This window comes from Myotis nattereri (genome assembly GCF_964212035.1).
Source record: "Myotis nattereri genome assembly, chromosome: 10".
Classification (NCBI taxonomy): domain Eukaryota; kingdom Metazoa; phylum Chordata; class Mammalia; order Chiroptera; family Vespertilionidae; genus Myotis; species Myotis nattereri.
In genome coordinates, this window is record NC_138085.1 from 65,737,845 (window position 1) to 65,764,343 (window position 26,499).

Genomic DNA, 26,499 nt, shown 5'->3' on the forward strand with positions numbered 1-26,499 from the left:
ATTCTGCCTTCACAGCTATAATTTTTTTAAAGTAATATTTCTGGCTGGCATGTATTATACAGAATATATTTCAGAGACTAATATCAAGATTCATATCTTAAAATGTTTCCCCCTGTGGCATCATGATCACCTTCCTCATATTATTGCAAACTCTTAGTGAACAGAATTTTAGGATGTGCCATTTGGAAGGAAGGAAACCTGCACTGGAGTAAGCTGCTTATGTTTTTATTTTTCCCTTTATCTCATTTCAACATATCCTCCAACTTCCTCCTCTAAAAATAATTCAACTAATGCCAGCTCAACAGATTATAGTAGATCTCCTATTAATTTCATTCTGCTTCAAAAGGAACTTATCATTTAGGCTTATAATTATGTATGTATACATATGTGTGTGTGTATGAATGTTAACTGATGTTTAGGTTCCTTATTAAAACTTCTTTTCAGCCCTAACCAGTTTGGTTCAGTGGATAGAGCATCAGCCTGTGGACTGAAAGGTCTCAGGTTCAATTCTGGTCAAGGGCATGTACATTGGTTGTGGGCACATCCCCAGTAGGAGGTGTGCAGGAGGCAGCTGATCAATGTTTCTCTCTCATCAATGTTTCTACCTCTCTATCCCTCTCCCTTCCTCTCTGTAAAAAATCCAAAAAAAAAAAAAAAATTTAAAAAAAGAGTCCCTGACTTTGAGGATTTATGCTAAAAAACAAAAAAACTTCTTTTTATTCTGTTTCAATATCATCAGTTAAATCATTTCTTTTCTGGTGTTTAAAAAAAAAAAAGTGTTTCTCTGAACCCCTTTCAAATGTTTTATCTTATCCAAAGTTAATCCAGAAAAGTCAGCCTCCCTTAATCCTGCTTCGTGGCTTAGATTCTTTAGCTCTGGAAGCACTCATGCTGATTTCTGTTTTACCCATGCTGATGTCAAAACAACCTTTGCTGTGGCAGAAAAATAATCCCCAATGCCTCTGAAGCCTAATGTTGTCAGCTGAATCGCGGCAACAGTGCTTTGCGAATGCTCTCGCAGACTGAGTGACCTATAGTACAACATCAAGGTACAACTGTTGTTTTGCACTTGGCATTGAGAATATTCTGCAAAGTTGTTTCCATGTAAAAAGGAAACACTCTACAGTGGTTCAAGGCATGAGGCTTGGGTTCAAATCCCACCGTTGCCACTTACTCTCTGCGTGATCTTGAAGAAGAACATTTAGCTACCCTGAGCATCGTAAAATAGGGTTAATAATACCACCTACCTCTTAGGATTGTTGTGAGGATTAAGTTGGTAAAAACATAAAGGATGTATGATTGTCTGACATAGACAGTACTCAATGTTAGCTCATACTATTATTTAACTTACAAAGGCATGACATCTTTTACATAATTTCAGAGACCAATATGTAAAATAAAAAGAAATCCTAGAAAATCTAATTCTGTAAAATTTATAAACATGAAATTACAGATAATGTTATACATGTATATATATGATTATATAATTATGACTATTCTTTTTTATAATTACTAGAGGCCCAGTGCACAAAAATTTGTGCACTCAGGGGGGTCCCTCAGCCCGGCCTGTGCCCTCTCGCAGTCTGGGACACCTCAGGGGATGTCTACCTGCTGGCTTAGGCCCACTTCCCAGGGGATTGGGCCTAAGCTGGCAGTCAGACAGCCCTCTGGCAGCCCAGGAGCCCTCGGGGGATGTCCACTTGCCAGCAGGGAGCAGGCCTAAGCTGCAGTCGGACATCCTTAGTGCTGCTGAGGAGGCAGGAGAGGCTCCCACCACCACTGCTGTACTGGCAGCCTTCAGCCTAGCTTGTGGCTGAGCAGAGCTCCCTCTGTGGGAGCGCACTGACCACCAGGGGGAATCTCCTGCATTGAGCATCTGCCCCCTGGTGGTCAGTGTGTGTCATAGTGACCAGTCATTCTGCTGTTAGGGTCAATTTGTATATTACCCTTTTATTATATAGGATAGAGGCCTGGTGCACGGGTGGGAGCTGGCTGGTTTGCCCTGAAGGGTGTCCCGGCCTGGATCAGGGTGGGGGTCCCACTAGGGTGCCTGGCCAGCCTGGGTGAGCAGCTGATGGCTGTTCGCAGGCTAGTCAAGCCCCACAGTGGGAACCCTCACCCCATGAGTTTGTGGCCAGCCTGGGTGAGGGGCTGAAGGCCATTTCCAGGCTGGCCACGGCCACAGGCTGGAAGCAGGTATCTGGGATTTATTTATCTTCTACAATTGAAACTTTGTAGCCTTGAGCAGAGCTCAGGACTGGCCAGGGCAGGCGGGAAGCTTGGCTTCCTCCATTGCCGGGGGCAACCAAGCTTCCTGCTCACTCCAGCTCCGTGGCCGCCGCCATCTTTGTGACGGAATGACAGAGTGAGGGTGTGATAGTTAATTTGCATATTACTCTTTTATTAGATAGGATTGTACCTTAACTTTCAAATTCGATACTAGATACAATTATCATGAACTAAATGAGAACATTACAAATGCAAATATTCTAACACAAAGACTTGTATAATTTTGTTTAGATTGTCAATGGTTGCTTCATCCAAATTTTCTTCATTGTCATCCATCGTATGCCATACTTCAGGGAAAGGAGATGCTATCAGATGCAAAACTGGAACACCTAATAAGAAAGAACCAACTTGTAATTAAGTGCATATTTGAACTAGAAAGTATAATTTGGCAAGCAAAAGTCGTTGAGTGGGAGTTCTGTCCCTTCCATATAAAGACAGTAGGTTATTCATCATCTTCTATGTACTCCCTTATACCTTACCCTTGTACTCCGACGTCATTCATTTAGTTAAACAAATGTTAATTAATTCAGTAAGTAATTAGAAAGCACCTACTATATACCAGCCCCTATTCTAGAAGTTAAGGTTTCATTGTTAAAAGGCTAAGTCCTGGTCATATGGTATTTACATTCCAGTAGAGAAAGAAGCAAATAAACAAATATAAAAAATAATTTTAGAAAGTGATATGGCTTCTAAAGAACAATAAAATACAGTGAGGAAATAGAGAATAAGAGGCAGACAGTGGAGCCAAAAAGAAGGCATTTAAAGTCAGGGAAGGCCTCTGTGAGAAGCTAACAAATAAATAGAGACATGCAACAAAGGAAAAGCAAGCTGTGCAAAAGTCTAGGGAGAAGTATTCTAGGCAGCAGTAGTAGTAAGTGCAAAGGCCCTGGGGTGAGGAGTGAGCTTGGCCTGCTTGAGGAACAGCAAGGAGCCAGTGTGGCTGGATTGAAGTAATACTGATTGGAGACAGACGTAGGGAGTGATGTTAGAGAGGGAGAACAGAGTCAGAAAATGGGGGCCCTTACAGGTCATGGTAAAGACTTTTGGTCTTATTCTACATGATAACAAGCCACTAGAGCTTTAAAGCAGAAAAGGAACATAATTTTATTTACATTTTTAAAAGATAACTCTCATTCCTGTGTAAAGAATAGGGAAGCAAGAGCAAACGCTAGAGACAAATTGGGAGGCTCCTGCAAGAGTCCTTGGGTTTGCCCTAGCTAGCCGGTTTGGCTCAGTGCACAGAGCATCGGCCTGCGGACTGAAGGGTCGCGGGCTTGATTCCAGTCAAGGGCACATGCCTGGGGTTGTGGGCTCAATCCCCAGAAGGGGACGTACAGGAGCCAGCTGATCAATGATTCTCTCTCACCAATGATGTTTCTCTCTTTCCCTCTCCCTTCCTCTCTGAAATCAATAAAAAATATTTAAAAAAAAAAAAAAGAGTCCTTGGGTTTGTTTAAACTCCCACCATTGACATCAATGATACGGCTTCCTTATTAATGAGTAAACATCAGAGTTAGACAAAGTGTAAGAATACAGTCTAACTCTAAAAGTGAAGGCACAGTCAATGGAACATGAACTTTCATAAATATCTTAGCTGCAGGAAAAAAATATAAAGGTGTCAAGGATTTTGAATGACTTTCATGAAAAAAATAGAAACCATAAGATGATTGGTGAATGACTTAATTATTCAATTCATTAAATCTAATGGTTCCTTACCCTTCTAGATTGTTGCAAAAGCACATAAAATACAATGAATACAACAGGTTAAAAATGCACATGTGTATGCACACATACATATACACACACATTATTACCTCTTCTTAAAAATGGGAGATGGTCATCCTGAATCATTCCTCCAAAACCATGATTCTGGAAATACCGCCTCTCCAAAGAATGAGCCTTGAGCAAACCTAATGCATGGAGTTCATGTTCTGCAGATGACAATTAGACAGTAGATGAATATCTGTTTTTATCTGATGAATACACAGAATGCATAAGGAGTGTGAAATCTTAGCACGTATGGCCATTGCTTTTAAAATATGCAGCCGTGAACATATGTCAATAACCATCTGGGCTCTACATGGTTGTGTACATTTTGGAGTAGTTTGGGGATGAGAAGGGTCACATGTAGCTGTAGATTTACAGGTGAGAACCTTCTTAAAGATGAAACTCAGTAAAAGAATGGAGAGATGAAGAATGAGAAAAACCGGGGGGGGGGGGGCGGGGGGGATGGGGAGAAAACAACATAGGTACTCATAGATCCGAGATCCTGTATGAAGAATACCTTAAGAGGAGATGTGGGGCTTGGAAAGGTAATACTCAAACAGAATAAGGATGAAGTTTACTGAGTGGCCACTTTATGGAAAGGGGTTACCTGCTACGGCCTGCATCAGTGGTTCTCAAAGTGTGGTCTCCGACCAGGGGTATCAGAATCACCTGGCAACTTGTTAGAAATGTAAATTATCTGGACCCACTTCAGACTCACAGAATCAGAAACTCTAGGGACGGAGCCCAGCACTGTGTGTTGTAACAAGCCCTCTAGGTAACGCACACTCTAGTCTGAGAACCATTGGCCTGCATTCCTCACTCATCATCTTGTAACATAGAACTCATGTGTTATGTTACCTGGTTACATATAACATGAGTTCTATATTACAAAATGATAGGAGGTCACAAGAAAACTATAAGACAATTAAATGAAACTCATCAGGATAGCCTGGTGTGTGTTTTCAATTGCTAAATTTAAAGTGTAAAACTAGACCAAGTGGTAAGCATGCATAGGTGATATTTTAGGAATATGGAGATATTTAGGAACATATGTAATATTTTAGGAACCACCACCAAACAATATTCGCAATCCATTAATTGACACTTACAATTCTTTCATCTTAGGATATAACTTTTCCTTATGCAATTAGATATGGTTTGAAGTACAGTAAGTACCACTAGGAGGGGGCAGCACAATGGGTTAAAAACCAGTAAGGTGCAAGTTAATGCTATAAATTCATTCTGGTAGAGGAAATAAGAAAAGTGCAGAAAATCCTTGAAAAATGGCCAAACCCAATTTTTTGAGGCTAACATCAAAGTAAAGAAAACATGCTAAGAGAGGCCCCTAACGCTTATATTAATAATACCACAAAAGCAATTCTTTCAAACTAGAAATTGAAATTTGCCAAAGAAAAGTATCTAAGGTTCAGGCAAAAGTTTCTCTTGTAATATTCTAAATCTGCATATTGGCAAATTCTGAACTCATGGCAAAAGTGTGAGTTGAGATTGAAGTGCTTTTCCCACTGCTTAAATTAATCAAAACTGCCCCGACCAGTTTGGCTCAGTGGATAAAGCGTCGGCCTGCAGATTGAAGGGTCCCAGGTTCGATTCCAGTCAAGGGCATGTACCTTGGTTGCGGGCACATCCCCAGTAGGGGGTGTGCAGGAGGCAACTGATCAATGTTTCTCTCTCGTCGATGCTTCTGGCTCTCTATCCCTCTCCCTTCCTCTCTGTAAAAAATCAATAAAATATATATTTTTTAAAAATTAATCAAAACTGTAGACCAGGTCAGGCCAGGCAAAGAAACAAAGGTATCTATGGCTAGAGGCTTTGGGGCTTAGAGAAGGAAAAGGAGAATAACTTTTTTCCTTTATACCGTGAGCCTGGCTCAGGACTTCTGGCTGAGCAGTACTGCCCCTGTGGGAGCGCACTGACCACCAGGGAACAGCTCCTGTGTTGAGCATCTGCCCCCCGGTGGTCAGTGCATGTCATAGCAACCGGTCGTTCCACTGTTCAGTCGATTTGCATATTAGCCTTTTATTATATAGGATATCAAAATGCAGTTTCATGCAGGAAAATAAAGTGGGCCTACTAAAAGAAATGAATAGGAACAATTAATTAATCCATAAAGCAATGGGAAAAGCCAGTAAAGGATAGTATATATTCAAATCATACACATTTTTAAATCATAAATTTTGAATTTTAAAATGTAGTGTTTGTCAGGAGGAAGAAACCTAGTTTTAATAACATTGGTGCTTACCAATTGCTTGAAGTCTATCAAACCATCGGGCAGAGTTAGGGAAAAAATTGGGAAATGTTGGATTTGGAGCTCCAATTAAATCTAATAAGACCAATAAATCCTAAGGGAGAAAAAATATTGTTTAGTCATTGTCACTAAAAACACGTTCCATATTCATCAATGTAAAGAAATGAATCAAAACTATGGGCATATTATCAATTGTGAATAATCTAGGGAGCTTTATGAACAAAAGATTTAATAGCACTGTAAGCTAATACTTTGGCAAATTTATTAAATCTTGCTTTGCCATTAAATGGCAATATGTAGATTCTTTGTGTCTGGAATCCCAGAAGGATTTCACTGAAAATAAATTAGAAAGAGGACATTTGGATAAGTATTTCATAGATTTAAAAAGAATACATTAAACTTGATTTTCAGATGGGAGTCCAAGCCCCTGATCTTCTATTCCATTCTAATTCGCCATTTTATTCTTTGTCTGTAATGACATAACCACCTATAAGAGAACACTTAGTAACTATTTATTCCCCAAAGTAGCATATAAGAAAAATCCCTTGACCAGGAGCTACAGGACCTGATGTCTCTGGCTGTCCGTGTCCTTTTCTATAAACCAGAAGCTCAAACTTGCTGACCTTTAAAGGTCCCTTCTGGTTATACGCACTAAAATTAAACCAGTGTTCCTTAACTTGTTTGAGCCATAAAACATCAGCAGTATTAAGGACTCCCTGAAGAGAGTCCTTATACACCCCTCCCCCCCGCCTAACCCTGGTTTAAAAACTGATTTATATAAGTGAGATCATGTGTGGGTAAATATCTAGTGTAGATCCTACACATGGTAGGTAAATATTTGCAGTCTACCATTCTAAAAATATAGTATCTATTAACTCATGAATGATGACTAAATATATTCATTGGGGGAAATGGGCTTGTTTGAAATCAGAATGTATTTACATGGTTAGATAAGCTAATAAGAGTTTGTTTTGGGAGGGAGGGGAGGAGGAATGATCTTAATCATAGTATGGATTCATATATTTGGAATGATAAATAACTTTGTTCTTCCTACTGATCATCCAGGTCTCTCCTCCTCCTCTGAATCCTTTTGGGCTCAAGTGACCGAATGAGGTGTTGACCATATTCCCCTGATCCATTATGAGCTGCCAATGGACCACAGGATGGAGAGAATGCCCACGTGGGATGTGTCAGAATCATAGAGGACATTTAACCTGGCCATGTGGACTCAGAGGGAGAAGGTAAGTGACCGGGCAAAGGACTGGGACAAGTGGAGTGGTCAGGAATAGGCTTTCAGTGCACAGATAGGGTGAAGGTCAGGGATGCACGAAGGCACGGGAAGAATGAAGACTCAGGAGAGGCATGAGGTCCCAAGCTGGGGTTAGTGAGGACTCAAGACTGAGTGACGGTCAAATACAGGAAGAGAATTAGAATAGGGAAAGAATTCAAGGGCAGGGTGAGGGACAGGGGGGCGGAGGGGGACCAGGATTGGGGATGAAAATGGAGTCATGTGTTGCACCCATTACTTGAGAGTAAGAGCAGGGTTTTAAGGCAGCTTCAAAATGTCTCCACCCCCACGTCAAAAATACCACATAAAAATCAGCCCATCAACATGTCATATGCACAGTCAGAGCCATTATAACGCTTTGAATCCACTGAGGAAATTCTTCACTCCCATCCTCATACCACGTCCCACTCTAACTCCACTTCTCAAGACCCCCGCCTCCTCAGGCCTCAGGGCTCCAAGAAGGGGTGCTCTCTCCACCTCTACGCAGTACCAGGGGCATGCAATCCCATTGGACCAAACTGAATGTGATGTCTCCTTAATCAGATGTTTTACAGCCTTTCAATTAAAGTGTTTTTACATTTTTGAAAACTTTAAATCAAATAACATTCAACTTTCAAAACGTACTATGTAAATGTTCATATCATTTCAGGGAAATATTTTAATGAAGCTCAGACGCAACTGCTAACCCAGAATCCTTCTTTTTAGCTCTGGGATTCCTCAAAAACCCAAACGCCTGCCAAGGAATGTTCTGTTATAAACACTCTGCTCTAAGGATGCCGGGGCCTTTTTCGGTCTTTAATTGGCTTTAGCTTTGGCTGCCTTTGAGGCAGCACCTGCAGCCGCAGCAGCACCACGGGTACTTCCCAGACTAACCATGCTGTGCAGCTGGTTGGTGCTTCTCGCTCCAGGTGGGTGTGGGGTCGATGCCATCTTTGCAGCTAAGTGCCGAGACCCATACAGAGAGTCTTGAGGGGACCAGTGAAGAAAAGCCTCTTCCCCGTCAAAGAAAATCAGCTGGAGTGACAGATCCAGCTTGGAGTCTGAAACGTTCTGGCAAAAAAAAAACAACAGTGAAAAGGTAACTGGAGAGAGGACAGCTGAGCCACAACGCAAGGGACGATAACACAGTGAGTGAAAATATGCCACCATTGGTTTGGCACCACTTCTTCTCTGAAAATCATCACACCTCCATGTAAATCTCACCGTCTCCCACGGCCCATGAAATGAGAGGTTATGCATTTTCTCTGACTCTTCAGAGAACTTTGAAAGGCCCTGCCACCTCCAGAGATTCCCAGAGATTGACTGGCGCTATTGAACCTGCAAGACAGCCTGACTTCCTCCTCTCCCTGATCTCATTGCTCTCCCCTCCCTGCCGCCGGTGTTGAGTCAGGGCCACTCCCCTAAGAAATGACCTAAATGCTAACCTCCAAGTCAGAGTACGCATCCCAGGAAACCCAACCTGAACAACTGCAAATCTATTTGGCTACTCATCCATGATGTGCCTGCTTTTGCTTTTTTTTTTTTTTTTTTTTGTGAGTCTAGGTTCTAGGACAGCCGTGGGCAAACTACGGCCTGCTTGAAATGAATAAAACTAAAAAAAAAAAAAAGACCGTACCCTTTTATGTAATGATGTTTACTTTGAATTTATATTAGTTCACACAAACACTCCATCCATGCTTTTGTTCCGGCCCTCCGGTCCAGTTTAAGAACCCATTGTGGCCCTCGAGTCAAAAAGTTTGCCCGCCCCTGTTCTAGGACCTGCCCTAGGAATGCAACAGGGACACAAAGAGTAATCATTACAGCCTCTCCCCCTGCAGGAGCCTACACTTTAGTTGGGGTAGGAAAGATCAACCAAATACATGAACATGGCAAAAGGTGCCAAGGGTCACACATGTAAAGTAAAACTCATCTGGGAATGGATAGAATGAGGGGTTGAATCCTTGGGGTGTCAAGGAAGACTTCACGCAAGGGATGATTTTCAGGAGAACTTTTCAGAAGTGTAAGCAGGGTTCTGATGAATGTTTTACTTTCCACTGTCTGACGACTCTCACTTTTTAGATTAGTCCCCCAACTCCCAGAATCTGCAACCCAACTGCAATCCCTAATCTATGGAATCGTTTCTCTTTCTCGAGTCCTTCACCCCCAGGATGTCCTCACTTCACTCCATGTTCAGCTTAAATTCCAGGTCAATCATTCTAATCACTCCCTTGTCTCTCTCTGCCTTGGTCACACTCACATGGCAAACACATGACGTCAAGTCCACTCTCTGCTTCCGCCGTGCCTGCACCCGTGCAGCTGGACGCGGCAGGGGGAAATATACAACCGTTTGTGCTCTCCACCTCACTAACATGCTGGGGGATGTGCTCCCAGTGGACCAAACCTATTCTGATGTTTCCTTAATCTGTTAGAGGTATCCCTTCCGCTCTTATCTGAGGACATTAGAAACTGTGTCCTTTAAGTCCTCTCCTGCTCCTTGTGCTTGTTTTCCTCCCAGTTCACTTTTCAACTTGTATTATTTGTTTTGCTGGCTTGCTTTCATGTCGGAGACTGTCCTCAAATGTCTGGTCATCCTTTGTGTCCGTTCATATAAGGCCTATCACACTGAGTAGGTTGGCTTCCCTGCAGGGTGACCTGGGGCCCAGTCGGAGTTTTCACTGAGATGGCTCCTGTGTTCCAGAGAAGGATCCTCCAGGTTCCTGTCTCTGGTACAAGCTGGCTGCTGGCTTTCTCATGCTGGAAGTGAGGGAAAGGCTGCGGACTTCAGTGTTCAATGTGAGACTTCCACCTCGCCTCCTTGCTCTCTATGAGGCACCTCTCTACAGCCCTCCTTTACATCTGGTGTCTCCATGTCCAGAACCTCCCTGGTTCAGTTTCTCTAGAAAAACATTCTATCATCTCCCGCAAGAAAACAGATGGGGTACTCACCTATCTTCCAGGTATGGGGTGGGAACCTACGTATCTAAGTGCTTCTTAGATTTAACAACACTCTCCTTCCCAGCTCCCCCCACCCCCACTTCCTCACTATCTGTGTAGCCTGATTTGTGAAGCTCTTCCAATCCTTCTTGGTGGCATATGATAGATGCCTAATTACCAGTGTCAACATAGTTGGTGAATTACCTGCACTCTTTCCCCACCCAAGGCTATCTCAATAGTAAGGTGTGAAAAACCACCCTAAACTCAGTGGCTTAAAACAATACTCATGAATCCTGGGTCTGTAGGTCAGCTGGGGACAACTGATCAAAGCCGGTGTGGGCTGGATCAGGAGCCTTGCTTCACCAAAGTCATTAAGGTTGGCTTTGTTCCACATGTCTCTTATCCTCCTCCAAGGGCTGGCAGGCTAGCCAGGGCACACCCTTTTCCTGGTGATGGCAAAGGCACGAGGGAGCAAGCCCAATTGCACAAGCACATTTCTAGCCTCTGCTTGTGTCACATCTATAGGCATTCTATTGGCCAAGACAAGTCAAATAACCAAGTCCAGAGGTAAGGAATGACATGGTACAACCTACCACTGGGGGAGGAGGGAGGAACACAGCAAAGTTATAAGGCAAAAGATGTGAATACATAATTATAATCTTATTACTAGAGGGGAGAGGGCTGCAAAGAGTTGGCACAATAATCCAGACCTCTCCCAGGTCACATTCCATCACCGCCTACCCAATCCGTGACAGCTGAAGAACTTAAAATAACTCCTTCTTACAGTTTAAATTAAAATCCAACTGGGAGAATAAATCTGATACTCTCAATGCTTGTACCCAAAACTAGCCCTTTTTAAAAACTGTCCACATCACTACCTCTATTAGTAAGGATAATGAAGAGAATGTACGTGCATTTTTTCATGGGGATCCCTACCCAACAACTCATTCAGCTCTTTCTACCAAAAGCAGGTATGAGGTACATGCAAAAGGTACAGTAGCTCCCCCAGAAAAAGCACAGGCACTACACAACCTGTGCCTTTACATCACATCCATTTCATTTCATGTCCTGACACTAGAATGCAAATATGAGAAATCAAACTGTTACATCAGCTTCAGAAGCCCCTCACCCAATAGCTGGGGAAGAGTTCTAGTTAAAAGCAGGGTAGAGCACGGGACAAAGACATCATAGAAAGTTCAGAAAACAAAACAAAACACAGTGAAAAGGATACCGAGAGGTTATAAACAATTCTTGCTTTCTTCAAGTGCAGCATATCCAACAAAAATAGAACCAAATATCTCTATTACTTCCATTACAAGATAAACATTTTACTTCTTTATCCCCATTGTACCCAAGGCCAGCCCCTTCATAAAGCTCTGAGGGGAGAAAGAGGCATCCGTTGCCTGCGAACAAAGTTTTTTGTTTTTGCTTTGTTGTGTTTACTTGGTTATGAGTGATATCTGAACAAAATGTCTTCATCTAGTTTAGCACTTTTCCCCAATATACCCTTAAGAACACAGAGACTGAAATAACATCTGAGCGTCCCAGAAGTATTCTGAGCTGAGAACATAACAAAAGCTCTACTATGCTACATAAAATTGAGCTGAGATTAACAGATAATAACAATAATGCATTTCTGCTTCATGCTTTTCATCTTGATATGTCTGAATTACTCACTCTTGAGGGCCACCGGCTCTCAGATCAGAAGGTTGTGATGTCCATGGCTCCATAAACAAGAAGAAATAGAGTTCTCAGACATATACCTGTATCAATCTTCCGCCTTCTTAATTTTTCACAAAGAAATGTGGCCCTTAATTTAATGTGTATTCAAAACTAAGAAGTCAGCCTGAACCGGTTTGGCTCAGTGGATAGAGCGTCGGCCTGCGGACTGAAGGGTCCCAGGTTCAATTCCGGTCAAGGGCATGTACCTGGGTTGCGGACACGTCCCCAGTGGGGGATGTACAGGAGGCAGCTGATCGATGTTTCTCTCTCATCGATGTTTCTAACTCTCTATCTCTCCCTTCCTCTCTGTGAAAAATCAATAAAATATATTTTAAAACAAACAAACAAACAAAACAAAAAAAACTAAGAAGTCAGGTGCCAATTAATGAATTCACTGTCGTGTATCTTAGGTTTATTGCCCATGGTTGACATTTCAAATAATGTAATCTTCCAATTAATATTCACTCAAACTCATACCATTTTGCAAACAATTGATACAAAATGTCTTGAAAGTCTACATTTCTAAATGGCCTTCTCACTCCCCGCAAGGATTCTCGCATTCACTCTGAGTTATTGCTCATGTGTTTTATGCCAAGAATCTACAAGAGGGAAACAGATACCTTCAAGGAAAGGAGTTGCTTGTCTAAGGCACGAGCTAGTTCCAACATCATCGCACAGGGCACGGCTGAGTCGGTGGCTCCCACAAACACCCTGTTGTCCCAATGGGGGAAATACTTGGAATCGTAGTGACAAGCAAGTACCAAGTGCCGTTTAGCAGTGGGATTGAGGGTGCTGATGATATTTGAGAAAGACCGATATCCATAAGGTGTCTGACTCAAGAAGGTGTCTACTTCCAAGACCCAGTCAGCTTGAAGTCTCTGAATTCTCTGCATGATATGCTGTTCAAAACAAAAAATAACAAAATTTCAGATCGAGACAGGTTTCATTTGCTCAGTATGTTTTAAATTGCTTATAGGCCTTTCAAGTTAACAATGCAGTACATGCTTATTGAATGAATAGCAAGGATGTATAGAAGAAAGGCTAATCTCCCTCTCCCCCAATATTCTCCCTGCAAATTGTTAATAGTATTGTTAATAGTCTGATGTACAGCTTCTCTTTTTTTTTTTTTTTTTACACAAACATATAGTAGCACAAACTCGTAGACTGGATGTGTTTTTATAGGAATAGAATCCTACTCTTCTCACTTAACAATCTAACATGAACATTTCTACATGTCCGGAGGTATAGATCCAGTTCAATATGTCTTAAAGCCCACTTTCCATTTCTCTAGGAGGCTAAGAAGGCATGTTTGAGGAAACAGATATACCAGGGTCTCAACTTCCACTCTGAGCTCTCTGAGGCAAGCAGGGCACATGATAGCTCTTTAGGTCCCCAGTGTATAGCAGGTGCCTCAAGTCCAACAGATACTTCGCAATATAATGAACACTAACAAAAGATACGGATGCTCACCCGCTCAGGATACTATAAAGGGAGTCCCACAACAAGGGGGTGGGTAGGGATATTTGATGTCCTGCCCACTCTAAGAATCAATAAGCGACTCTGAACCACAGTGACTAGCTTTCCTTCTGCATTCAAGGAAGGTCCAGACCCACTGCACGTTCTGGTAAAAATAAACCCATTTCTCCTGGTTATCTTAGACCTTCTGAGCAACACGGTAAATGACAGGAAAAAGTATCAGATACAAAAGAAACTCCACCTCAGACACTACAAGGGTCTTCTTTAAGCATCTGTGGGTGAGTTCATCCCTGTTCCATTTGCCCTTTCCTGCCTTTATTTTCCCTTTGCCTCGTTTTTCTCACTGGGTTCCATTTATTTTATTTTGAAATATACACATCGTTGTAAGTTGCTTTAAAGGATTTTTTTAAAGTCAAGTGATAAAGTAACCATCCACATAACCAGCAATCTGTTCCACAATGACCATCAGTGGGGATGGACCTTGAGATAATAAACAAATAACATAATAACTGGAAAAGAAGGGGAGACTTTTCCCTCCCAGGGAAACACAATTTTCTAGCCTCGCCAAGTCTTGTGTGGCGTCCTGCCCTAACTAATGTGACCTGGCACGTGGGCGAGGACCTTGGAAAAACTGTGGCAGGAAGCTTCCGGGGAGAGAGCTGAACTAGGGGGAAGCACAGTGTCTCTACAGCCAAGCCTGCAAACACCAAATAAAAACATAATTCTCCAGCTGCCCACTGTCTGCTTTCTACAGTGAGGTGGACTTCAGCCTACATAGCACAAATACCCAGTACCTTGCCTTTTTCTATTATAGGTTGAGAAGTTGTCTTTTCATATTAAAAAAAAAAAAAAAAAAAAAAGAATGTTTATACTAGTAACCTTGTTGAAATCATCATTTATATCTCATTTTTGTTATTCTCCACAATCCTCAGTATTGGGCTTTGTTCACAGTTGGCTATCAGTACATATGACTAAACTGTAATTAACAAACTATTTTTTCCTTCTTTTAAAAAATTTTTAAATTTTTTTTAAAAATATGTTTTTATTTATTTCAGAGAGGAAAGGAGAGGGAGAGATAGAAATATCAGTGATGAGAGAGAGTCATTGATCAGCTGCCTCCTGCATGCCCCACACTGAGGATTGAGACCGAAACCCGGGCGTGTGTCCTGACCAGGAATCGAACCGTGACCTCCTGGTTCATATATCGATGCTCAACCACTGGTCCACACTAGCCAAGCTAAAGATATTTTACTTTTTTAATTATAAGTATTCTCAATGAGAATATATAAAATTATATGATATAGAATATTAGTAGTTTGAATAGAGAGAAAGCATTGTGCATCTAAGACAACCTTTACACAGAATATGAAAATAAGTTATCTTCAGACTTGAGGGAAAAATTATTTCCCATAAAAGGGGTCATGCAAAAAAATTTTTCAAAAGGCCTGTACTCCAGAACATCTGGCAGCCAGATGTTGAGCTGTTCCATAAACTGTCTTCAGCAGCCTACGTGCTTACAAAATGAATTGGGACTTAAAATATATATCTGTTAGCTTTGCTCAACTGAAGTCTCACACACAAACTCATTTCTCAACTACTAAACCAGTTGCGATAATTCCTGATATCGATGTTGACACTAAAATCCTCAAAAGCATCAGCAAATGGCCCAGAAAGAATTCTGCCTAAAGTAATCTTTTTTTTATTCCATGTAAATATTTTTATTTGTCTTAGCAACTAATTTCTTTCTAAACAATCATATTGGCTGCATAACCTAATTACATCACCAATATATCTCATTGTTGTGCTTTTGGCTTTCAGACTTGATCTGCAAGTTCCCACTACAATTCTGTAGAGCAGGCTGCAAAAACGACTGCTCTTCTCACAAGAATGTCCGAGGCAGGGGGCGCTGGGCTGTGGGAGAGAGTCTAAAGCCACTGTGCTTCCCTCACTCTAGATAGCAAACGCCTGGGCCCACCAGCCATGCTAAAATGCAATGTAGAATGTGGGCTATATTTTTATTATTATACGCCCATTTCTTTTAAATAGGGAAGAGAGATGAGCCCAAGGAGTATCACTGAAATGAGAAGATCCAGAGCTAGAGACATCTGTGAGCACACACCACAGAGCCGGTTCCCCCCAGCATCCACTCTCCAGTGATCGATGGAAAGGTCAAGGTTAAACCCTTCCAGAATCTGGACTGAAATTAGACTGCTTGACTTCTGCATATACACACTCATTTTTACCACGGGCCAGAGTCAGAAGCTTGAGAAGCACTGCCCTGGAGAAAGTAGCTTGTCACTGATCTTGACTCTCCCACCAGGGAGAATACAACTTCCCAAAGGGAAGCCTGATAGGACAGTAACTCACTCTCGGCCCAGAACTGGCGAGCATGGGCTGTCTAAGGCTGTTACTGTTGGGTGTTTAGGGCCCAAGGGGTTGTTATAGAAATGACCAAGAGTTGAGCACTTATCACCTTGTCTGATACCATACCCCACACAGAGATTTCATACATAAATTGTTTTAGGCTAACATGCAATGCTTAACAAAACAGACATTTACTCTCAGTTGTTTGGTTTTCTTGGTTGCCTATTTTGGCGAATAATAAGATTAGAATGCAGATCTGAATGTTAGATAACTCAGAACTGGAGATAGATAACCTCTCACGTGAAAGCAAGTATTCAACAGCCCTTAGATTTGAGTACTGCATTCTCACCTGGCGAGCAGCATAGCTTCCAGGGGATCCTGGATATCGCTCTATCAGCAATGGCTGTAAATCATGTTGCCACATTTCAGAAATACTGGTGCCTTCTGCAACTTGCCGGAGAGACGATGAATTCAGAATGGCTGGTTGGTGATCATTCTGAGGATTAAACAACGTTATTTAACCAACTATTGTTTCATAATATGTTTAAGACTTACCTTGAGACATCTGCGTTTGAAAAACACTGGCTTTGAATCTCAGAATAAAGGGATAGCTCTTATGTTATACAGGGCACATTAAGCTAGTCAAATTAAAAACTGGCCCCGCCCTGACCCGTTTAGCTCAGTGGATAGAGCATCGGCCTGCAGACTGAAGAGTCCCAGGTTCAATTCCGGTCAAGGGCATGTACCTTGGTTGTGGGCACATCCTCAGTGGGGAGTGTGCAGGAGGCAGCTAATCGATGTTTCTAACTTCTCTATCCCTCTCCCTTCCTCTCTGTAAAAAATCAATAAAATATATATATTTTTAAAAACTGGCCCCTACGATCTAGGAAGTTAAACTAGTTCTTTTTGTTAAATATATTTTTATTGATTTCAGAGAGGAAAGGAGAGGGAGAGATAGAAACATTAATGATATGGATCATTAATGGGCTGCCTCCTGCACGCCCCACAGTGGGGATTGAGCCCGCAACTCGGACATGTGCCCGAACCGGGAATCAAACTGTGACCTGGTTCATAGGTCGATGATTAACCACTGAGCCACGCCAGCTGGGCTAAACTAATTCTTTTGACAGCATGTCTTAAAAACAAAATTAATATAATGCTTTGAACCTGAAAATGAATATTTAACGCATTTCCTGTGTAAGTTGTAATGACTTTTGGTACAATTGCTTTGTAAAACTAAGATTTTAAAATATCAATGATCGAAGAGGAGAACCAAGATGGCGGCATAGGTTAACGCCGGAGTTTGCTGCCTTGAACAACTACTTCAAAAGTGAAACTAAAAAACGGAATGGACATCACCCAGAACCACAGGAACGCTGGCTGAGTGGAAGTCCTACAACTAGGAGGAAAGAGAAACGCATACGGACACTCAGAGGAGGCGCAGTGCTGAGGTCAAATTCTGAGGTGCGGAGTGCTCGGAGCGGGCTGGCGGCGGAGGGCACGGTTGGCGTTTTCAATCGGGAGGGAGTCGCAGACTCTGAGCTCCAGATACAGGCGAGTCTTTAGGGACCCAGACTCAAACAGGAGAAGCGGGACTGTCTGGCTTCGGTCAGAGCGAGTGCAGCTTTCTCTCTGAGGTTTGCAGCGGGTGCTGGGACTCAGAGAGGCAGAGCCCCTGGGGACAGGACTGAGAGCCACCATAACTGCTCTCTCCGGCCCACCCTGTTGATCCTGTGCGACCCGCCCCGCCCAAGCCCTGAACAGAGGCATTTGCCAGATAGCCTCAGGCAAAGGCTAGATTAGCACCTCCCTAGAGGACAGAAGTTCTCTCACTGCAGACACAGCTGATTCTCATAGACACTTGGCCTGGAGGTCAAACCCTCCCTGGTATTAGCTACAGCAATCAAGGTTTAACTATAAGACTGCGCACAAAGACCACTAGGGGGTGCACCAAGGAAGCATAACAAAATGCGGAGACAAAGAAACAGGACAAAATTGTCAATGGAAGATATAGAGTTCAGAACCACACTTTTAAGGTCTCTCAAGAACTGTCTAGAAGCCACCGATAAACTTAATGAGATCTACAAGAAAACTAATGAGACCCTCGATCTTATATTGGGGAACCAACTAGAAATTAAGCATACACGGACTGAAATAATGAATATTATACAGACTCCCGACAGCAGACCAGAGGAGCGCAAGAATCAAGTCAATGATTTGAAATGCGAGGAAGCAAAAAACACCCAACCGGAAAAGCAAAATGAAAAAAGAATCCAAAAATGCGAGGATAGTGTAAGGAGCCTCTGGGACAGCTTCAAGCGTACCAACATCAGAATTATAGGGGTGCCAGAAGATGAGAGAGACCAAGATATTGAAAACCTATTTGAAGAAATAATGACAGAAAACTTCCCCCACCTGGTGAAAGAAATGGACTTACAGGTCCAAGAAGCACGGAGAACCCCAAACAAAAGGAATCCAAAGAGGACCACACCAAGACACATCATCATTAAAATGCCAAGAGCAAAAGATAAAGAGAGAATCTTAAAAACAGCAAGAGAAAGAAACTCAGTTACCTACAAGGGAATACCCATACGACTGTCAGCTGATTTCTCAACAGAAACTTTGCAGGCCAGAAGGGAGTGGCAAGAAATATTCAAAGTGATGAATACCAAGAACCTACAACCAAGATTACTTTATCCAGCAAAGCTATCGTTCAGAATTGGAGGTCAGATAAAGAGCTTCACAGATAAGGAAAAGCTAAAGGAGTTCATCACCACCAAACCAGGATTATATGAAATGCTGAAAGGTATCCTTTAAGAAGAGGAAGAGGAAGAAAAAGGTAAAGATACAAATTATGAACAACAAATATGCATCTATCAACAAGTGAATCTAAGAATCAAGTGAATAAATAATCCGATGAACAGAATGAACTGGTGATTATAATAGAATCAGGGACATAGAAAGGGAATGGACTGACTATTCTTGGGGGGGAAAGGGGTGTGGGAGATGTGGGAAGAGACTGGACAAAAATCGTGCACCTATGGATGAGGACAGTGGGTGGGGAGTGAGGGCGGAGGGTGGGGTGGGAACTGGGAGGAGGGGAGTTATGGGGGGAAAAAGAGGAACAAATGTAATAATCTGAACAATAAAGATTCAATTTTAAAAAAATAAAATAAAATAAAATATCAATGATCTATCTCCTGTTCTTAAGTTTGTGTTTGTTTACTGCTAATACATTTGAAGATATATTTCCTTAATAAATTTGTCACTGCAGCCTTTACATTCCTTGGTACTCCACAATCAAAGTGCATCTACATTACCTCTCAAACAGCAATTTGAGAAGAAAACGAAAGCTAAGTGACAAAACACCGGAAATGGGAAAAGAAGAAATAAGAAAATGGAGGCAGGAAGCCAGAAGACTTTATGTGGTTAATTATTACTTAACCTGACCAAGGAGAGCTTGCCTGGTCTCTCCCGCTGGCTCACAAGCCCTAGGAAGGGTCACTCGCCCCAGCTCACCAGGCTCTGTCGCCCTGGCATCCTTCCAGGCCCCAAAGCAGTGTAAGGCTGTGCCCCATGGGGGCTTTGCATCTGCGGTGCCTTCTACCTTGAAGGCTTGTCCCTTCCTCTTCACCTGGCCAACTCCTGCTCATTTCAGGTGATAGCTTAGAGGACTCTTCCTTGGGTTTATACTTGTTTAATGCCTGATTTCATGTGATAGCAAAACTCTCTCCTTTTTTCTGCTTTCTTCCTAGCTCATACTGAGCACTCCATAAATAGTGGGTGAATTCATCAAATAAGGAAGTGGCAGGTGACTATCTTTCGAAACCTATCTTCACCGAGATTGGGTTTACATAATAATAAAGTAAATTGGGCCTTTTGCTATCATAAATATTAAGTCAGTTGAATGCACAAGCAATTATAAAGACAGAAGAGACAGGTGGCTGCCTAGTGCAAAGGGCCAGGAAATGCTGTCGTTCCATACTGGTGAGCTTTGTTCTTCTTGAATTTCTGATAGCTTGTGATGACTTAGAGTTGGGTCGGCCCAGGGCAGTTATTGTTTCAAACGCTGTTTGAGCCCTAGCCGGTTTGGCTCAGTGGATAGAGCGTCAGCCTGAGAACAGAAGGATCCTGGGTTCGATTCCAGTCAAGGGCATGTACCTGGATTGCAGGCTCCTCCCTGGTTGTACAGGAGGCAACCAATCAATGTGTTTCTCTATTTCTGTCTTTCTTTCTCCCACTCTCCCTAAAAATCAATGGAAAAATATCCTCAGCTGAGGATTAAAAAAACAAAGGAAGAAAGCTGTTTGGACAGTGACTCCTTTTCCAATGATTTACAAATGCCATCCCAGAGCCTACCTGGTCGCTGTGGATGCGGTCATGTCCTCAGCAAAAGGAGAGGAAGCTTATGTTTTAACGGGGACTTATGGAGGCTTGAAAGAATTCTTAAAGGGTTTCAGAAAAAAGAGGAACAAAACAAATAACTCTCGAGCATCTCTAGTGTAACAGATAATGTGGGTGAAACATAGTCCACACGAATCATCCAAAAACTGCTTAATGGATGGATAAAAGGTAAGGTCCACGAATAGGCCGTGGATGCTCCTGAATACAGAGACTTGCAGGAGTTGTTTCAGGCTCCTGAACTCAACCATGTAATTAACGTACTTCAGTAAAGAGTCCTTCCCGCCTCTGCCCCCCTATGAAATCACCGAGTCTATAAAAGCTCCCCGGTCAGTGAAGGATAGACACGGGAAACCACCACACTCGGTAAGTTACTTAAGCCTTTCTATTCATTAAAGCTCCGAGGGGAAAGCATTTGACTTCTCCAACCTAAATGGCACTCATTCAATTTTTACGGAGGCTCACTCTCTGAACTCAATAAACAGAAAAATCTATATGCAGATGAGAGGAAGGAAAAGAGGGAAAACCTGGAGAGAAAGCGTGGACTGGGTGCGAGGAAGGTAAATGAGGCAGAAATAGTGTTGAGGCCATGGTAAGTGCAAGACCCAAATTATTCTAGGTTCAGTTCGGTTCAGAGACACATCGGCAATTTTCTATCGGTACAGGGCTTCTCGGAGGAATGAGTCTCTGTTACAGCCCCCGCCTCTTTTCACCCAGGCCGAAAGGACAATAAGTCTGCTTTCCGTGACAAAAATCTTTCAGCTCAAAAAGTGTGAACCAGATACCCTGAGGCAACTCCTCTAGGCTAATCACGTGGTTCCTTTCAGAGGGCTATGCAGTCCCAAATCCTTACACTAAAAGGAGAGTGTTACAGAAGCTCAGCCAATTCAATTCCAGTTTCCATCTCATGTGAGGGTCTCCCAACAGCACTTGGTATAACACTTGTGTCCACCTGCAAATTCAACCCAGGCAGCATTCACTGAACTCCTTCTGCGTGTGGGATGCCACTGACATTACAAATGCAGTCGTGGAAGGGTAGGGAACTGAATGAGATAACAGTATGTCTCTTCTTTCAATGCAAGCAGGCATCTATCGAAAAGCAAAGCAGTGCAGGCTGTGAACAATTCAGGGTGAAATCCCAGCTCCCTGACTTACTAGCTGTGACTAGGACAAGTTTCCTTATTGGTAAAATCGATGTCATAGTACTTACCTTAGTACAGTGGTCGGCAAACTCATTAGTCAACAGAGCCAAATATCAACAGTACAATGATTGAAATTTCTTTTGAGAGCCAAAATTTTTAAACTTAAACTATATAGGTAGGTACATTGTTATTAACTTAATTGGGGTACTCCTAAGGCTTAGGAAGAGCCACACTCAAGGGGCCAAAAAGCCTCATGTGGCTCGCAAGCCCCAGTTTGCCAACCACGGCCTTAGTAGAAGTTCAAAATGGGACATTTTGTCTTTTTCTGCTACAAACACCCATCCTACCATTGAGTTCCCTGTCCCTGCCTTGAAGTCTCTGTTGCTGTTTCCATAAGAATCAATGGCTGTGAGATGGGTGGATGGATAACTTAAGGACTTTTAGAGCATATGTGGCTCTAGATTCTAGAAGGAGAGGAATGTGAAATACTGGGGGGAGCGGTAGCAGCTCGCTAGAGCTGACCCTGAGGGAGGACTCCTAGGTGAGGCCAACTCTCCTGTATATGGTTGCTCTGTTCAAAGACTCTGTCCCTCTATCCCTGGTATAATTTCAACTTTATCGTTGAACTTCACCTTTGTTACCATAAATTTCTACCATTAAAATACATTGGGTCCCAGCTTAACAATAGAGGAAGTTTGGAAACAATCTAAATATTCAGCAATAAAGGGATAATTAAATTGTGGAATGATGATGATTTTGTAAATATCAACTGATGCTTTCAATAAATTATGAGCTCAAGGAAATACTCGTACAATTAAGCAACACAGTAAGATATAAAACTGTATATGCAGCATAATCTCTAGTATGAAAGTCATGTGTATTTATTTTAAAAAATAAACAATTCCTCAAAAAGTTAAAAATGAAACTTCCACTTGACCCAGTAATCCCACTTGTAGGATAATATCCCAAGAAACCAGAAACACCAATCAGAAAGGGCATATGCACCCCTATGTTCATAGCAGCACAATTTACAATAGCTAAGATTTGGAAATAACCTAAGTGCCCATCAGCAGATGAGTGGATTAAAAAACTATGGTACATCTACACAATGGAATACTATGCCGCTATAAAAAAGAAGGAACTTTTACCATTTGCAACAGCATGGGTGGAACTGGAGAGCATTATGCTAAGCGAAATAAGCCAGTCAGAGAAAGATAAATATCACATGATCTCACTCATAATAATCAACTTAATTTGATGAACAAGAATAGATCCAGAGACAAATGGCAGGTGGGGGGGGGGGGTGGGTTAGAGAGCAACCAAAGGACTTGTATGCATGCATATTAGCATAACCAATGGACACAGACACTGGGGTGGTGGGGGTTTGCCCGGGGTGGGAATGGCTGGGGAGGGGGGAGGGTCATTTGGGGAAAAAGGAGACATATGTAAAAATTTAGACAATAAATAATAATAAAATAAACAAGTAACCTTAATTGAACATTTGCTATATGACAACCATCATGCTAAATGCTTTATGTAAATAGCTCATTCAGTTCTCATAAAACTCATGAGATTGGTACAATTTTATCACCTCTATAAACAAATACACACATTTATATACATATGTATATATGTGTGTGTGTGTGTATATATATATATTTACAGGGTTGGGTAAAGGTAGTCTTGCAGTTGTGAGTGCACAAAACAGATTTTATTCTTGTATTGTTATTTATCAATTATTGTATTATTTTCCATATGAACAACTGTAAACCTACTTTCACCACCCCCCCACCCTGTATGTATATGTTTATATTATAGATATAGAGAGAAAACAAATAATACCAAAGTGGTTAACAGCAATCATCTCTGAATGTGGGCTTATGGGTGATGATAGTTTCCTTTTTCAGTGTCCTTTTCTGGATTCTCCTAGTTTCCCAAAACCAGCACGAGTTAACTTTATAATTGGGAGACTTCAAGAAAAGCCATACTCCTTAATGTGTTGGAGCTAAAAGCTTCTGTTTTAAAAACATAGTCACCAGTCATTCACACCTAAGGAAAGATTGATTTAATTAGATTCCTTTTAACAGCTGGTTGACAAGGTTGTACTAAAGGGATAGGTTTGGGCCAAACTGGTGATTGGGAAAGGCAGGATTCAGAAGTAATTTTGGAATATGGATCAACCCCCAGAATAATGGCTTTTAAGCTCTATAAGGGAGATTAGGGGAAGGGAGAACTAAGGAGTGAGAGGAGAAAGGGTTCCAAAAACAAAATGACTGATTTTGGAATTCCATTTAGGGTCCACGCTGACCCAGAGAGGAGTAAGTAAGCTCTTCCTCTGGCCCTCCAATCTTCTCACACTCCTTCACTAGCTGGACATGGTCCCTGAACCATCAGCCAGGCCTCGTCTACTTTGGAGAAGAAAGTGGAAGAGGTGTAATCATGGTCGAGTTTCCTCATCTGTAAATTGGAGATAAATGTACCCTCTTCACGGGGCACTGTGAGGTTCCTAATATTGCTGCTATGGAGAAATTGCTTGCAGGTTTCAAATAACCAAATCGTTATCTTCTGAACACAACCTTAAGCTAGGGTTGAACTGTTTTTACATATTAGATGCTGCTGGAAGAGACACACCTTTATTTCACAGCCAAGAAAAAGGATTTCAAAATCAGTGCTTTGCCACGCCTCACCTTTGGGCAGACCAGTGTACCAAGAGCACACCTCACATGGTTAAAATATCCATGCCATAGAGAGCAGGAAGGCATGTGTTTTAGTGGTGACTAATTCTTTTCCCAGGCCGCACGCTGTACTGGCTGCCTGGAGGCCTTCACGGGGGCCTATAGAAAAGAGGGAGGGGGCCTCTCAGGCATGGTCACAGCTGATTTTGTCATTTGTTCATTTGCTTGCACCACTTTCCCAGAGAGCATCCAGTTTCCCAAAACTGCAGTGACTAGAAGTTTCTTGAAATAAATATAAAAGGGACTTGTACTTTAAAAGACATTCCCAAAAGTTCAGTTCTCATGGCTTTAAACAATTTAAGAATGCAGCACCTTCTGCCATCTACAAGTACAACCTGCCTACCAACGATCCCTTCGGAGCAGCTCGTTCAAACAGTTCCCATCTCACTTACTCCCAACCATTTCGACGGATCGTAAAGGCAGGTTTGGTGTAGCTCCCCATTCTGGTTCTTTGTGCCCAATTTCTGACCAGGAAGGTCCTCACAGCGAAGCAAAGGAGAGGATTTGAGTCGGTGCCTCAATGTGACACCTTCTGATGAAGTTATTTTTCTTATAATGAAGTTATTCTTGACTTGGCTTCCTGCATCCCCACCAGGTTCCCTGTGGTTGATGGTCTTCCTGTGGTTGATGGTCTCCCTGTGCCGTGGGAGCGTGTGTGCCCCTAGATGGTGAGGCTCATTAAGAGAACTGACCTGGGCTGTTCCTACCCCTATGCAGCCGGCTGGGAGGAGTAGACTAGAGTGCCAGTAAGGGCCTGTGCACTCTCCCGTGTGCCCTGTATTTCACACGTGTGAGTAAATACAGGCACGTAAATTGTAAGCATTTAAAAGATGTGTTCAACAACACTGTCAGCATTGATATCCCTTTACTTCGCTGCTTTCCATTGTATCTTTTTTTAAAAAATATATTTTATTGATTTTTTTACAGAGAGGAAGGGTGGGGGATAGAGAGTTAGAGACTGCACACTCCCCACTGGGGATGTGCCCGCGACCAAGGTAGTGCACTTGACCGGAATCGAACCTGGGACTCTTCAGTCCGCAGGCCATCACTCTAATCACTGAGCCAAACCGGTTAGGGTTTCTTTTATTGTATCTTGAAGGCCATACCATTTTACTCCAATACCATTAACATTAGCACAAGCCTCTAGCAATATCATGATTTCAAAATTGTTACACAAGAAAGGGAAATAGCTGTGAACCTGCTTAGTTCACACCGAGCGCACTTGCAAAGCGCTTGTATTCTAAGTTCCTTACATGAAATTTGCACCTATACCTAGATACATTGCTCTGACCATTGCATTTTACTCTTTTAAGACCAAAAAAATAAAATGTTTAAGGAAAGTGGGTATCCAGTTAAGGTCCTTGGTTCGGAGCTGCTCCGCTTGAAAATCTAAAACGGACTGACAGTAACACACGTCTGTCCAGAGGCTACATGGAAACATCAGCGTCTCCAGGGTGTCCTGGGACGCAGATGCAGCGGTGGGAGAGCGTGGGCCTCGTGGGTCCCGAGTGGGCGGCGGCGCGGCCATGCGCTCCCACCTCCCTGCGGGCGGCCACCGGCCAGACACACTTCCTGCGCCTGTCAGCAGCCGCGTCGGACCCAGCCGAGGGGAGGCCGGTGACCTCATCCAGCTCCCGCGGCGTCCCCGAGGCTAGCGAGGCCCCCTGGCGAGGACGCAGAGCCCCCGCTCCCCTGGGATCCCGAAGCGGCACGGCTGCTGGGGCCGGGGACCGCCGCTCCGCCCCGCCTCCCTCGCTGCCTAGGTGGGCTCGCCCGGCCCCAGATCCCCGCACCCGGCAAGAGCCGCGCAGGTACCATCGCACAACAGCAGTCCCTCACCTTCTCCTGGGTCCAGGCTGCGGCGCCCCGACTGGTCCCCTCGGTTGCCAGGGGCAGGGCGGCCAGCAGCAGCAGGTGGAGGGCGCCCAGGACGCGCCGGTGCCCGCCGCCTGCCATCTCTCCAAGGCTATCTGCGCCCCGCCTGCGGTCACGGTCACGAGCCTGGGAGCGCGCGTCCTTCGCCTTCCCTCTTCTCCACCCTGGGGTGGACTGCGCCCGCCCCCCCATCTCCTCCCCGTCGCCTCCCCGCTGCGCTGCGCAGGCTGAAGCCGCAGCTCTCCTCTCCCTTCCCCCACC

General features: G+C 43.1%; 1 protein-coding gene across 2 annotated transcripts; it reads right to left on the minus strand.

Moving 5' to 3' along the window:
- Positions 1–1,417: 1,417 nt before the first annotated feature.
- On the minus strand, positions 1,418–26,499 carry QPCT (glutaminyl-peptide cyclotransferase). 2 transcript variants are annotated; one of them, XM_081101569.1, is made up of 7 exons: positions 26,203–26,499; positions 16,435–16,581; positions 12,866–13,144; positions 8,484–8,660; positions 6,317–6,416; positions 4,104–4,220; positions 1,418–2,618 (listed from the first exon to the last, which is right to left on the minus strand). In XM_081101569.1, the coding sequence occupies exons 1-7, from the start codon at positions 26,428–26,430 to the stop codon at positions 2,473–2,475; spliced, it is 1,194 nt and encodes a 397-aa protein (XP_080957695.1). In that variant the 5' UTR covers positions 26,431–26,499; the 3' UTR covers positions 1,418–2,472. The 2 variants fall into 2 exon arrangements, with proteins under 2 accessions (XP_080957695.1, XP_080957696.1); XM_081101570.1 differs by lacking the exon at positions 16,435–16,581 and having other exon boundaries at positions 2,381–2,618; positions 26,203–26,369.